Source organism: Rhinatrema bivittatum, chromosome 5 (genome assembly GCF_901001135.1).
Source record: "Rhinatrema bivittatum chromosome 5, aRhiBiv1.1, whole genome shotgun sequence".
In the NCBI taxonomy this organism is placed as follows: Eukaryota; Metazoa; Chordata; class Amphibia; order Gymnophiona; family Rhinatrematidae; genus Rhinatrema; species Rhinatrema bivittatum.
The window spans coordinates 39,985,104-40,000,616 of record NC_042619.1 but is presented as its reverse complement, the minus strand read 5'-3'; the positions used below and the strand labels follow the sequence as shown (position 1 = coordinate 40,000,616).

The 15,513-nt window shown below is 47.3% G+C and overlaps 1 protein-coding gene across 1 annotated transcript in view; it reads left to right on the top strand.

Moving 5' to 3' along the window:
* Positions 1 to 8,733: 8,733 nt before the first annotated feature.
* Positions 8,734 to 15,513, top strand: part of DLG2 (discs large MAGUK scaffold protein 2) — a 2,548,136-nt gene continuing 2,541,356 nt past the window's right edge. Inside the window, exon 1 of the mRNA XM_029602231.1 lies at positions 8,734 to 9,909. Within this exon, the coding sequence (XP_029458091.1) occupies positions 9,891 to 9,909 (19 nt within the window). The 5' untranslated portion in view covers positions 8,734 to 9,890. The remainder of the gene's footprint in view (positions 9,910 to 15,513) is intronic.

Genomic DNA, 15,513 nt, shown 5'->3' with positions numbered 1-15,513 from the left:
TCCTCCAATTCAGAGATGTGGAAGGACTCCGGTAAGTCTTTCCTTTGGTCTCTTGCTCGGTGCGCCATACTGATGACATTCCTGATCCCATCTGGGGCAAGGGAAGGGAGTTTCAGAGCAGGTTGAGAGGCCCTCTGATGGGCTAGGCCCCGCCTCAGGCTTGGTGAGGCACTCCACGTGGCATGTCGCAGCAGCGCCATCTTGCAAGCGGTTTTGTGTGGCGCCATTTTCCCCCATAGACTGTCTGTACGCTTGGTGTGGGCCGGCCCTACTGCGCTCATAAGTACGTGCTCACCTGTGCGCATAACCGTGCACATACCTACGCGTGTAAATAAACGCATACATTCGCGCACAACTGGATGCTTATACTTATGTGCGTCAGGGCGGATTTGTGAGCACTTGAGTTCAAGCGCTAGCCGGCTGAACACACAAGCTGCACCGAACCATGGCTCTGGCAGCAAAGAACCACAAGCGACACTCTTTGTGCTGCCTGCCATATTAGGGCTGCACAGTCTGACCTTGAATCCTTCCTGTGTCAGCACTGTGAGGAGGCCCAGGAAGAGCTGGACTCTCAGAACTTCTCCAAGGCCAGCCACTCCCATTCGGAAAACGGGTCAGCCATGACCTTATCCGGTAGTACCCAGGATTTGAACAATCCCGGGACTGCATCCTCCTCGGGAGAGGGCAGTTCAGTGGCACCTTCCTCAGTTTCTCCTGGCCTAGGCATGGACCCAGCAACCTTCTCGAGTGGAATTCTTTCAGGGCATTCAAGCCTTTGTTCAGGCACAGGCAGCTGCTGCCCCTGCCCGAGCTGAGCCCAGCTGGGAAGGCCTTGTCCTGCAGTCCTAATAGCATGCCTCACCTCACCAAAGGACCTAGACACCCCAGACAACGAAGGGGATGCAGGCTCATTGGAGGACGGGGAAATCGCTCCAGGATTGGAACCATACCGGACCATGTTATGATTTTTCCACAGAGATGAATTGCTGGCACTGGTTTCCCAGATCCTGAAAACTCTGGGAGTTCCCAGAACAGACCCTATGTCGGAGCCAAAGAAGAACCCCATGCTGGTGTCTCTACGGAAAGCCAATGCTGTTAGCCAACCAGGAGTTAATTGACCTGGAATGGGATGCCCCAGAAGCCAGCTTTAAAGGAGGCCGGGCATTGGAAGCCCTGTACCCTCTGGACCCAGAGGCCAAAGAAAGCCTGCATTTCCCGAAAGAGGAGCTTGGAGAAGAGATGGCTGAGGGGGGATATGATAGAGGTGTTTAAAATCATGAGAGGACTAGAACGGGTAGATGTGAATCGGTTATTTAGTCTTTCAGATAATAGAAAAACTAGGGGCACTCCATGAAGTTAGCATGTGGCACATTTAAAACTAATCGGAGAAAGTTCTTCTTCACTCAACGCACAATTAAACCCTGAAATTTGTTGCCAGAGGATGTGGTTAATGCAATTAGTATAGCTGTGTTTAAAAAAGGATTGGATATGTTCTTGGAGGAGAAGTCCACTACCTGCTATTAATTAAGTTGACTTAGAAAATAGCCACTGCTATTATTAGCAACGGTAACATGAGCTAGACTTAGTTTTTGGGTATTTGCCAGGTTCCTATGGCCTGGATTGGCCACTGTTGGAAACAGGATGCTGGGCTTGATGGACCCTTGGTCTGACCCATTATGGCATGTTCTTATGTTTTTAGGACACCCTGGTTTGCACTGTTTCGAAGCAAACTATCCCAGTAGAGAGAGGAGCGGTCTTGAAGGACGTGCACGATAGGTGGCTGGAGTCCATTCTTAAGCAAGCCTTTGATGCGACAGCAATGATGCTGCAGATCGCTTCTTGATGTGGCCTGGTGGCTCACTTGTGTTTGCTTCTCGAGAGGGGCGCATTCCAGAGAGGCAATGGAGCCTGCCGCAGCATTCCTAGTGGATGCAAACTCTGACCTAGTGCGTACCTCGGCTAGAGGGGTAGCCTCAGTGGTGGCGGCCAAAAGGCAACTATGGCTGTGAAACTTGTCAGCGGACGCGACCTCTAAGGCAAACTCACAAACATGCCCTTTAAGGGATCCTTCCTATTCGGAAGCGAATTGGAAAAGTTGGCCAGTAAATGGGGTGAATCTCCAGTGCCACGGCTACCAGAAGTTAAAGAGGTCGCAGCGCCCCTCACCTATTAGGGGTCAGACCAGGGGCTCCCAGCGTTTTCGACTCTACAGAAACTTGCCATTTCAGATATCTCGAGGTCTCAGTCCTTTCAGAGCCATCAACCAAAAAGAGGAACTGGTTTGGGCTCAGGTTCGACCTGAAATCCCCAATGAAGTTTGGCCAACCCATCCATGGGACGAGGAGATAGATGGCTGACTATCCCTCTTCTATCAATGATGGGTCCAGATCACGTCGGACAAATGGATACTAGACATCATACGAGAAGATTACGCTCTGGAATTTTGCAGCATCCCTCAGGACATGTTCATGATGTCTCCTTGCCATTTCCAGCACAAGAAACTGGCAGTGAAATCTATGTTGATAAGGCTCCTAAGTTTGAGGGCTATAACTCTGGTACCTACACCCCAGGACAATACAGGGCATTATTCCATCTATTTCATCGTATCCAAGAAGGAGGGTTCCTTTCGCCCCATTCTGGACCTCAAGAGCGTCAATCATCATTTGCGGATAATTCACTTCCGCGTGGAAACTCTTCGCTCAGTCATAATGGCCATACAACCGGGAGAGTTCTTAACCTCCCTGGACCTCTCAGAGGCCTACCTTCATATTCCAATCAGCCAGGACCACCAGCGTTTCCTATGCTTTGCGGTACTGGGCTGCCATTACCAGTTCCGGACGTTGCCCTTTGGCCTGGCAACCGCCCCCAGCACATTCTCCAAACTTATGGTGATGGTGGCGGCGGCTCTGAGTAAAGAAGGGATCCTGGTGCACCCTTACCTAGATGATTGGCTGATTTGGGCAAAGTTGTTGGAAGAGAGCCTCCAGGTGACCAGCAGGGTCATGTCCCTGCTTCAGGAACTTGGCTGGGTTGTGAACATGGACAAAAGCAGCCTCAAGCCCTCCCAGTCCTTAAAGTACCTGGGAGTCTGGTTCAACACCAAGCAGGACAGAATCTTCCTACCCCCTTGAGGATAAGGAAGCTGATGGGCTAAGTGCGCCAGTTGACAAACACAATGCACCCCAGGGTGTGGAGCTATCTCCAGGTCTTTGGCCTGATGGCTTCAACCCTAGAGGTAGTGCCGTGGGCGAGGATACATATGCGGCCACTCCAACACTCCCTGCTGTCATGTTGGATCCCACTGTTACAAGTCTACTCGATTCTCCTCCACCTACTGATGGAAGTATGTTCTCGGCTCCAGTGATGGCTACAGGAAATTCACCTAAGCAAGAGTGTAAGCCTGTCCCCACCAAACTGGCTAGTCCTCACGACAGATGCGAGCCTCCGAGGGTGGGGAGCTCACTGTCAGGAATTGACAACCCAGGGGCGATGGACCAAGGAAGAAGCGCACTAGAACATATACCATCTGGAAGCCCGAGCTGTCAGATTAGTGTGCCTACAATTCAGCCACAGACTCTAGGGCCAGGCAGCCTGCATGAAGTCGGACAACGCAACAATGGTAGCCTACATCAACCGCCAGGGAGGAACCAAAAGCCACCAAGTGTCTCTGGAAATAGACCGCCTTACGGAATTGCGGAGTTAAATCTACAAGGGATCTCGGCCTCCTACATCGCGGGAAAAGACAACTTCAGAGCAGACTTTCTCAGCAGGGAGAGTCTGGATCCAGCAGAATGGGCATTGTCAACCAGAGCATCCCACATCATGAAGGTTCCCAGATTCTTCAGTCACAGAAGAGATCAGCGCTCCCAAGGGATCGACGCCCTGATCCAGACCTGGTCAGAGGAGGATTTACCGTATGCCTTCCCTTTGTGGCCTCTGGATAAGATCACAAGATTGAGCGCCACAGAACATTAGTCCTTCTGGTGGCCTAGGATTGGCCCAGATGCCCGTGGTATGCAGACATGCAGAGGCTTCTGGTGGAGCACCCCCTATACCTCCCTCCGCACAGGGACCTTCTCCAACAAAGTCCAATCCTTCATGAGGACCCAACTCTGTTTTGTCCTCTCAAGGGCCAGGTCTGGCCCTTGAAAGGACTCGCCTGATGAAGTGTGGATATTTGGCGGCAGTAATTGCCACCTTGCTCCGCACGCGGAAGTTCTCAACATCCTTGGTGTACGTGCAGATCTGGAGAATATTTGAGTCCTGGTGCAAGAAATGCGGGCTCTCTTCTCGGTTGATCAAGATCCCCATGATTCTGGAATTCTTATAGGTCAGTCTGAATCAAAGTCTGTCCCTCAACTCCTTGAAGGTCCAGGTGGCGGCTCTCTCCTATTTCAGAGGCGAGGTGAACAGATCCCGCCTGTTGACACATCTGGACTTGACTTGTTTCCTAAAAGGAGTTAAATGCCTCAGACCACCCTTAAAGTGGCTGGTCCCCCTATGGAACCTCAATCTTAGTATTGGACTTCTTAGCAGGGCCTTCCTTTTGGCTGCTGCATGCTCTGTCTCTACACCTGTTAACGTTGAAGACTGTATTCTTGGTGGTGATATGCTTGGCTCGTCGCATCTCTGAACTACTTGCGCTGTCATGTCGGGAGCCGTTCCTCCGGTTGACTCCAGGAACACTGCATCTTTGCACCATCCCTTCCTTCTTGCCAAAGGTTGTCTCTGAGTTTCACTGAACCAGTCCATTTCCTTACTGGGAGTAGCTTTTGTACATCCCATTGGTCCTGAATCCATCTGGCTACATGCAAGGAAATGGAGAAATTACTTACCTGATAATTTTGTTTTCCTTAGTGTAGACACGCCCATGTCTGCCCATGAACAGTGCCAAGGAATCATACATGAATTCGATCGCAAAGAGGTTACAAGTAAGCCATCACTCTATCCCTAGATCTGGGTATCTATAATATTGCTGGGATTCAGCGCTTATGTTTGATTACAGTTTCGATCACTAGGTTTAATCAAGTTTTTAATCAAATTCTTAATTAAGTTATTAAATTGTATTCAAGGTTTTTCAATAGTATGTCCACAATGGCTTTTGAAGAGAATACTGAATGGCTGAGGTCACTGCAGGGTGCCGTTAGCTTTGAAACCTGACTCCATCTCTATCTGCTAGCAGGGGAGCACATAACCCATTAGTCCCGGGTACATCTGTCTACACTAAGGAAAACAAAATTATCAGGTAAGTAATTTCTCCAATACTTTTCATAATTGTTTTACCTTCTATCTGAATTCATTTTCAGAGAAGTTAGATATGTTGTATAGGTTAAAAGAAAGATTGGTTTCTGGACTAAGAACAAGCTCCAGCTTTTGACCCATCTCTGTCTCAGTGAATCTGGGAGGATTTTAGCAGGGCCCCTTGCTCTTCTGTATTGCAGCATCCAGCTCTTATCACAAGAAACTGTGATAGACAGGTTGAAGAGGAAGCAGCAACCCACACAATCTCTTCCCCTCCCCACCCTGATCTGGGCTTGGTAGTAGGATACAGCCAAGCCTGGTGGGATCGGGTGTGCAAACCATGCAACTGCATGGAGTGGCACACCTGGGGAGACTGTGGGTCGGTGAGGTGGCGGAGGACAGAGAGAGCGCCGCACCAGAAGAGGATATGAGCTCATATCCTCTTCCAGCAGTCGAAGAAACAGAAGGCCGCCCGCGCTACTGCGGGGGCAGCACAGCAGTGGCGCAGCAGGAACTCTATGCATAGGGTGATGCAGTAACTAGTGCTGGCCCTGGATGCAGCCTCTTTTTGACCCAGAGCGGCAAGGACAGGGGTTTAATGTATATGAGAGAGAAGGTATTAGTGTAAAGAAACAGCGTGCGAGATAGTGGATGCTCCTCCTGAGCCAGGATCCATGCTTCCCCCTCCCCCTTCTCCCCCATCCTCTCAAACCCTCTTCCTACCCTTATTTTCTATTATCCTCCTCCCTGCCAAGCACTGATCAGAAGGATGTTCACCCCCCAAAAATTAATCAAGAAATAATTTTTTATAAACATAAAATATAGTCATATTCATTATGCATACGAACCTTCGTTTTCAGGTTTTTTTTCCTTGAGAATTTTCAATGTTAGAAAAAAAAATCCATGTGAAATATTACTTTTTCTACTGATTTTTCTGCTGTGTGTTATGAATTGCGCTGCCCGCGGGTTCCCCCGTGAGCAGGCCACTTACCCTCGTAGCTTTCTTCGCCGACGTGGCAGGACGCCACTGTCGGCCTGCCCACGCGGCCAGGAGGCTGTCCTGCTTCATCCTCCACTCTGCGGTCGGAGCCGCGGTCTCCCTCGGGGCTGGGAGTGCCCCAGACGTCATTACCATCTTCGTGGCGCACAAGCCGCAGCCCCGGGCTGGACTAGCGGCAGGAGCTGCCCCCGGGGCCTCCGGCAGCGGCTGGAGCCGCTGCTCACGTTGGAGCCTGCTCCCAGGCTCATCCCTGCCTCTCTGGCGTCAGACGCTGTGCAGGCCGCTGGCCATGGTCCTGCACAGTCTCTGCTTCCTGCTCCTAGGCATGCGGCTGCGTCTCTTTGCTGTATTTAAAGGGCCAGACACAGGAAGTGTCTGGGCCCCACCTTGATGACTATTTCCTGTACCAGCCCTATAAAGGGTTGCTCCATTCATTGTTCCTGGCCTTGCATCTCATCGAGTCTTCGCTCTGGAGGCTTCAGCCTGCCAGAGTCCATGTAAGGTCGTCTTCTCTTCAAGAAGCTCCTTGTCTCGTCCAGTGTTCCATGTCTTCATGCCTGAGGTCCTGTCCAGGTGTCCTGATCCTGCGTCCTGGTGTTCCTGCCTTCCTTGATGTTCCTTCCCACGCCATGCCTCGTCTTCGCTCTCGAGCCTTCTGGTACCGGTAGGCCGGGGGTCCCTCAGATGCAGTACTCCTGGGTGGACTGCCTGCCGGTGGACGGTTGTCCTGTGCTCCTGAGCCGTCTATTCCTGATGTGTGTTCCTGTGCTGTCCCGCTCCCATCGTGGTCCGTGACCAGTCTGCAAGGGCTGTGTAGGGTGCGTAACGGACAGGGTGGTCCGCGACTCAGTCCCGCAGGTGGCCTGAGTAGGATGCCCTGAGAGACAGTGCCAATGTCCATGCCTTGTGTTGCCTTTGTGGATGTCAAGAGTCTCGTCTGGATGCCGTTCGCATCAATCCCAAGTGTCTACGTCATGGATGCCGTTGCATCAGCCTTGTGTCCTCGCCATGGATGCCGTTGCATCAACCCCTAGTCTTCGTGCCTCGTGATGCCGTCGCATCAGTCATGTGTCTTTGTCCCTGGATGCCGTTGCATCAGTCACGTGTCTTCGTCTGGATGCCATCGCATCAATCCAGTCATGTCTTCATGTCAAGGCCCGTCTGCCCTCAACCTCAGGCCAGGCCTGCTGCTCCATGCTGCTCGCAGCAGGTCCGAAAAGGCCCGGAATGGTCGGAGGACCATTCACCTTCCAACATCCTCGGATGTTTGGCCATGGGAGCTTGCCGGCCTGGCGGAGGGTAGACCGTCAGCCATGCGGAACCACCATCAACCCTTGGCTCGGCTCAGAAGGTCTGGGTCAGGCTGAGGCCCATGGGCACACTAAACCACCCTTCTCAACACTGTGTTAATTCTTTTTTTCCCCACTGCTTTTATTTTGTTATAACATTAAAATTCTGGGGAAAAATAAAAACTGAAAATGAATATCCCTAATTATACACAGAATTTCAGAAATGTTACTGCAGGGAGATGATGGCTGTAGGTATTCTAGACCTATGATGCCTCTATGGTCTTCTGAAATTTGTTGGAGTGTATTTTTTTAAATGACTCTCTCAGCATTCATTTCTCGTGTACAATTTCAAGCAACAAATTGGGCTTCTTTGCTTATGCTATCTGAAGTGCAGAGAGAGTATGAGAGCTGTTTGAACTAATTAGTAGGCAAAAAAAGACATCCCTCCTGTAAGGTATAGAGTACTGCTTTGGCATTAATCTATCATTTCTATAATGCTGCTAGATACGAATCCCATGGCTCTAGGCTAGCCTCAGAAAATATTTCCTTTTACAATTGTTCCCCCTTTCTGGTATGATTATTGATAGGCCAGATTTATGCAAAATTGTTCTGGTCTGACCTATCAACAGTGGCACTCAGGTTAATAGGTCACACAATTAACAAGACTTCTTACGACTGAGGTTTTGCTAACAGAAATTGAAGGCAAGGAGTTCCATAAGTTCCTCTCTTAACCCTACCTGATCAATGTTTAGAGAAAAAGGCACTTTAAATCTAAGCGTGGAAACATTTAAACCTAATTAGGGAAGAACATCAAATGTAGTTTCCTACCTATTCTGACACGCAGTAGTTCAAATAACGTATGGCATATAGAATACAAAATGTATCACATTTACTTTTTTTCAGGGAAAAGTTTTAAGATTTTTTTTTTTTTGGCCCTGATTCTTATGGTGTGGTTCACTGGTCAGGGCCTCCCCCGTCTTCGGCCGCGATCCCGCGCCCCGTTCGCGGCGGGACGGGCTCCGTAACCGTTCGCCGCCCGCTTGCGGCCTCCCTCGACTTCGGCCGCAAACGGGCGGGGCTCGGCTCCGTTCGAGGCCCGCTGGGGGGAGGGGGAACAGCAACTTAAAATCGCGTTCGCTGGCGCAGGCTTCTCTCCTCGCTCTTTGCCAGCCGCACCGGCCGCGAAAACCAAGTAAGCAGGCAGCTGATTGGTGCGACGCCGCCGCCACTGATTGGAAGGCAGTCGGGGCCAGACCACCCTTTTGCTCGAGCGGGTTTAACAGGCTGCAACAGCGGGCAGTTGGGCACCCTACTTAGCGCGCCGTCGCCGCGCCGTTATCTGCAGAGGAACCAAACGGCGCCACCCCCGCTAACTTTGGCGAGCCTGTGCCACTGCCCGCGCTGGCATCGTATTAATTGCTGGCTGAGGGAAAAGGGGGAGGGGGGGGGGGGGTGACAGCATTTTCCGGTGCGGGCAGCCCTTTTGGGTTGCCTGTGCTCCCCGTTGGTACTGTGATGTGATGAACGGGTCCCTTCGCCGCTTGCCCGGGAACCACATCTTCTCTAGAAGGGATTGCTGTGAAGTGGGAGGACTTGGCCGCAGATACTGCTTAGCACATCCTCCTTCTCGAGCCCGGTGCGTGCTCGACCCGCTATTTGAATGGGGACTGGCAGGGGGGGGGGGTCGTGTCCCCGCTTTAATCCCGCCCAGATTTGTACTGTGGCGGAGGAGCAGTTTGAAGGGCTGAAAAGAACATGCGTTGTGCTGGAAGCCCGAGTGGTGACTGACTGGGGTGAAATTATAATAAAGTAAGACTTTGATCCTGCTGTGGCGTGAGGGGACTTACAAGGGAGAGACCGGAAAGTAGCAGGACAGAAGTTTGCTTTTTTTTTTTTTTTTTTTTTTGTTTGTTTTGCATTTCTGTCTTGTTGGGATTGTTTTGGGAAGTTTGACGACCCCCATGTCGGATACTTCGGACTCTCCTAGTTGGAGATGTCCTTGCAGTCTTGGACCATGGAATGTGCCTTAAATCGTCACCCTTTCAAAGAACAACTCTGACGCCCAAACTTCTGCTCTCCCCAGGATTTTCACCCAATTTGTGCACCAAGAAGCATTTTCATTATTGTTTTACGTATATTCATACATATTTTATGCAACTTGAAAACTTCTTGATACACAGGACTGGCTTCTTTTCCTTTTGAAGAAAAAACCGACGTCCAAAAATGGGCACTGCTGGAAATTATGACATAGATTCTGAAGAAAGATTTGAAAGCACAGCTTTAAATTTGGTTTGAGCATCTGAGTGAAACCCAGTGGATTAACCACCCTTCTTGAGTCCCTGCAGGATTAAGGTTTAAGAATGCCAGTGAAGAAGCAAGGTGGGCTATTGAAACTTCCTATGTATTTCATCTGCATTTGATAGAGGTTAGAAATAGTTATTCCGAGAAAATCTAAATTAGATGATGATAAAAAGTCCACCAGTATAAACCATTCCTTTTTTTTTTAAATCTTGGAGGTGCTGAGAAGTTGAATCTGCAACGGACAATGCACCAAGTTGCAAACTTGTATATGAAATTCTGATTATCCCAAGGAGTTATCACATATTTTTTTCTTTTCAAACTTCTATCAAATTATGAGGCACACTTTTTTTTTTAACATGTTTTCTTTATTAAGGATATTGCCTGGTGGTAAACAAAATTCTCATGTTTTCAGAAAGGAGTGCAACGATGCTGATATCAGAATTTGTTGTTTTTGTGTTTTTAGCAGTGCTCTGGTGTTCATTCCTATGATTTTCTAGTAAATCCAAAACTTTGCAAAGCCAGGTACAGATCCTGGGTAAGAGATGTAAAACTAATGCATTTTGATTCTAATTTAGGAGGAGGTTCTATAAAATTTTCACTTTCTTCATGTATTACCATCTTTTTCAGTTATGTTACTTTTTTAAACATTTTTGCCTAATTTTATGTCTAACCTAATAGTAATGGCATGATTATCTTCCTGTATAAAAAAATTAAATGTATTCTGTATGTTGTATACTTTTGGTTGTCATCAAACTGCAAACTCGTACCCTAATGTTAAACTGTTGATTTAAATTAAAATAAACCACAATAGATATGTAATCCACATTTACATTTTTGCTTTTTACGTCCATCACAAAATAATGCATGGACACTGATTTTCATACCGCTCATGAAATGTATTACGCCTTGAGCATTTAGATGGGAAGGCGAATTAGAAATAGAATGGTAATATTTTTTCCAAGTTCAAAAAAGAAGGCATACATCTCAGATGTGAAAAAAATATGTTTACGTGAAACCATGTTAATCGGAAAAATTAATGGCGACTGAATATTATTTATTTGTTTAAATATGTTTGAGTCCTTGTATGACTATCTTACAATAGAGAAAACATTCAAACATGGGATATTTATACTGACTAGCCAGTTTCATAGGACAGAGCTAAGGTCAAGAATAATTTAGGTTTATGTATTGTTTTCCTACCCAAAAAGTACTCCGAAGGACATTACAATCCTAGTAGTCTGCCTTTATTATCAGAGGTAGAAACATTTTTAGCAATCTTAAAGGCCAATATATTAAACTATGAATGGCTTTGCAAATGCGATAAGTTGGAAAAATGGCAAATAGTGCGTGGACATGTGTTTGTGAATTTTCATGCATGCTATATAATGGTTTTTCATGTATAATTTCGTATTTGTAAAGCCATTTGAAAAACTCAGCTCATTACTGATTTTGCGAAGCAAACTGATGTGCGATAAACAGTGCATAGCAGCAGTTTTCCACAAAACGGTTACAGATTAAGGAGGTATAGTTAATTTAAATTTTTTATGTGGACTTCACTGCAAAAAAATGTATGTGAATTAATTTGCGTATTATGTAAATGGCCTGTTATCATGAGAGAATCTTCTTGTGGTACCAGGACATTGTTACAGAGCTGAGTGCAGTTTAGTACATCGGCCTCTTAGGCAGCAACCTCATTTCTTAGGATCTGGTGGAGAGAGGGGAGAATCTCCATTTTTTATTTTTTTGCTCTCCTCTTCCCTTCTGAACTTTTTCCCTTCCTTCTGCAGCCCTGCTGCTTCCCTGATCATGCTGTCTACACACTCCTTCCAGTCTGCCACTATTCTTTGTAGTCTCGGGCTGTTCTCCTCTCCACCCCTCTCTTCCAGCTGCTAATTCTTTCTCCGGCCCCAGGCTGTCACAGTCCCACCATAACAGTTGATACTTTTTCTAGTCTGGTCCCAGTTCCTGCCCTGAACTCCTGTCTGCTCTTTTCTGCCAGTGGGTGATGTTTTTTCAGACTCAACTCTGGGCCACCATCGCTTGTACCTGCCACAGCAGCTGATAGTTTTTCCAGCCAGGGACCAATACTGCCTTCCCTTAACCCTCTGACAGGTCTCAAGCACGGGCTTTTAAGCACTTGGGTGAATTAGCATCTTTGGTATATTTCAGCCCTAGTGATTATTATTATTATTATTATTAAGTTTTGGCAAGTTAAGAGAATAGGACTTAAATTGATTTTTTCAAGTTCTCATAGTGCTGGCAGCAGAGTCTGATTTTAAATTGAAGAGTTCATAACTCCTGCACCAAAGCTCTCAAGAGTGGATTACAGCATCTCTCAGTGCCGTTGTTGTGTTGTGTTTTTTTATCATATCAAAATGGCTAATTACTCTAATACCAATGTTTTTATGAATGACAAATCCAGCAATTTCCTAGTATTGGCTGTTAATGAATCAACAACAATACAGTGTTTTACTTGCAGATATGCAAGTAAAACGTATCCACATACTGCTTGTTCATGAATATGTTTACCCCGACTGAGTGGAGGTGTTCCCAGTGGCAGAGCTGGGGAAGGCTTTGGACTTGCAGTACATGCATTTCATTCATGCCATGCCATTATTTGTTATTTTTGTTCAATATTTTATTACTTTATCCTTTATTTTATTTTGTATTTGCTGATCATTGTAAATGTAAAAATCCCTTGTGTTTGGGCTGGTTTTAATTTTGCTATTGTACACCATTTTATTGGAAAGTGGTATACAAATTCTGAGATTATCACAGTTTACCACTTCTGCTGGTAGGCTATTTCAAGCATCTACCACCCTTCTCAATAACAGGCCGATACAGTACATTTGGACGTGCGTTTTGGACGCGCTAGCTTTACCCCTTATTCAGTAAGGGGTAATAGCGCGTCCAAAACGCGCGCCCAACCCCACCCCCCGAACCTAATAGCGCCCGCAACATGCAAATGCATGTTGATAGCCCTATTAGGTATTCCTGCGCGATTCAGAAAGCAAAATGTGCGCCAAGCCGCACATTTTACTTTCAGAAATTAGCGCCTACCCAAAAGTAGGCGCTAATTTCTCCAGGCACTGGGAAAGTGCACAGAAAAGCGATATTAAGTTGGAGGTCCCGAAAGTTTAAAAAAGTAAAAAAAAAAACCCCCAAATTTAAAATTGGCCCGCTGCTGGCGGGTCAAAAACTGGACGCTCAATTTTGCCGGTGTCCGGTTTCCAAATCCGTGGCTGTCAGTGGGCTCGAGAACCAACGCTGGCAAAATTGAGCGTTGGCTGTCAAACCCGCTGACAGCCGCTGCTTCCGTCAAAAAAGAGGCACTAGGGACGCGCTAGTGTCCCTAGCGCCTCTTTTTACCGCCGGTCCTAATTAAAATAAATTAAAATACTGTATCGCATGCACAGGGGAGTGGCCTGTGCGCACGCCAGGAGAGCGGGCGCTTGCCCACTCTCCCGCGATTTTACTGTATCGGCACGAAAATTTGTAATCCTTTTTGGGTGATCTGTAGGGGACATTGTTGAAAGGCAATGCTTAAGGTGGTGAGTGATGTTGACCTACTTTCACAGCAACTTCAAAAGTGTTTCACAAAACAGCAATGCAAGTTAAAATGTCTGGATTGCAAACTGCATCAAAACTTTAGTGGCAGGGGGCTGATGATGTCAGCGGAGCGAGTGGCTCCCTAAACCGAGCTCATGATCGAGCCGGTTAAAATCTTGCAAGATCATAGCCATCCAGGGCGCAATTTGAGCGATAAAGGCACCCCCCAACTAGCTAATCATCTCTAGTTGTCGTGTCGGAAAAAAGGGATCGATTTTCATAAGTTTTCATACCAAAAACTTGATCGAGAAGAGCGGGCTGAACAATCCAATTTGGCGAACGTGCCTGGAGTGGAGCTGACTGGGGGCACCGAGGACCCGCTGCTGCCTTCTGATAATGATGTTCCCACCAGGGGTGAGTTTAAAGCCTGGTTTAGTGAACTCAGACACGACATCAAAACTTATAAGGCTGAGGTCATGGAATTGGTGGGGGAGCTGCGGGAAGAAGTGACCGACATGGGGGCGTCACATTTTTGAATACGAGACGCTAACAGAGGCCCAGGCTGAGAAACTGAATGCAGTACACAAAGAAAACAAAGTAATGTCGCATGAAATCCAGCAGCTATCTCTGAAACTGGAAGATCTAGAAAACAGGCACCGCAGAATAAACGTACGGTTTCGCGGGATTCCAGAAACACCAGAATATAATGATTGTGTGCAAGTGATATCTCAACTTTGCTTCGACATACTACGCAAAGGGAGTGGGGAAACAGAGGCCTGCCCTGAACCCATGCAGCAGGTGAAAATTGAAAGTGCGCACCGAGTACTGGGGCCAAGAAGAGCCAACAAACCCAAAGATATCATCGGATGTTTTCATGAATTTGCTGTGAAGGAGAGGGTATTTGTGTTGGCCCGCCGACAGGTGAAAAATTCAACTGGAAGGGCATGAAGTCCAGATTTATGCTGACATCTCTCCCACCACCCTTAAAAAAAGGCAAGAGATGAAGCCAACAACCTCATTGATGGGAAAAGAAGATATTCGATATCGTTGGTTATTCCCATTTGGGATTGGATTCTTCATACAGGGCTCAGACTGTGCAAGAAGCGGCGGGATTTCTCAAGGAGGTGGGCTTCAGCATCCCTGATTACCAACCTTCATCTCCAAATGTTGCACATAAGGAAGAACCCCACTGGCAGAGAATGGGAAAAGGGGGGAAAAGATGCGCCGGACCCCTGACCCAGAAATAGCTACTGCGGAGCCTACTTGATCGCCTAACTGATTAATACTGTGTTTTACCTCTTACTGGCTAAGTAACGATGCCCTGATTATTGGCTTTCACTATGATAATTTTTTCGGGATGGACAGCGGGTGCAATGCTGCACAATGCCTCCTGGAATTGGAAACAGGGATCAGTTGTTCTATATGGTCCCAAATGGGGGTGGGGGAGGGTGGAAGGGAGAGACAGGGGATACTTGTTTCTAATATTTCTTTGGTAACTTGTACATCAGGACCTGGTCGAAGGTTTTTCATGTCTGGAAATCAGAGTGGGAGTCTACTCATGATGAGGATATAAGCCTTGCTATTTCACTTTCATATAACGATTCTTTTCTTCATCTTTGGATAGATGGCGACTTTCAAATTACTGTCTTTGAATGTTAAAGGACTGAATTCACCCTGCAAGTGCAAACTGTTCTTTAAAGACCTACAAAGAGCTAATATTGCAATTGCTTTTGTGCAAGAGACACATTTAAAGAGGTGCTTGGAGCACCTGATGTGCTCGGATTTATTCCCAAACCAATATTGGTCTGCCAGCACAAAGTTAGCTCGTTATGCTGGAGTAGGGATTTTATTTCAGAAAGATTTTGCTTTTGAATTACTTGGCTGCTTTCCGGACCCCTTGGGGAGATATATCCTGCTTATTATTAATGTTGCAGGAGAAAAATACACACCGCTAAGGGGTAGATTTTCAGAAAGCGCGATTTGGCATACTTTTGTTGGCGCATCAGGCGCAAACAAAAGTACGCTGGATTTTAGTAGATACGCGCGTAGCTGCTAAAATCCTGGATCGGCGTGCGCAAGGCTACCGATTCTGTATAGCCGGCGTGCGCCGAGCCGCGCAGCCTACCTCCATTC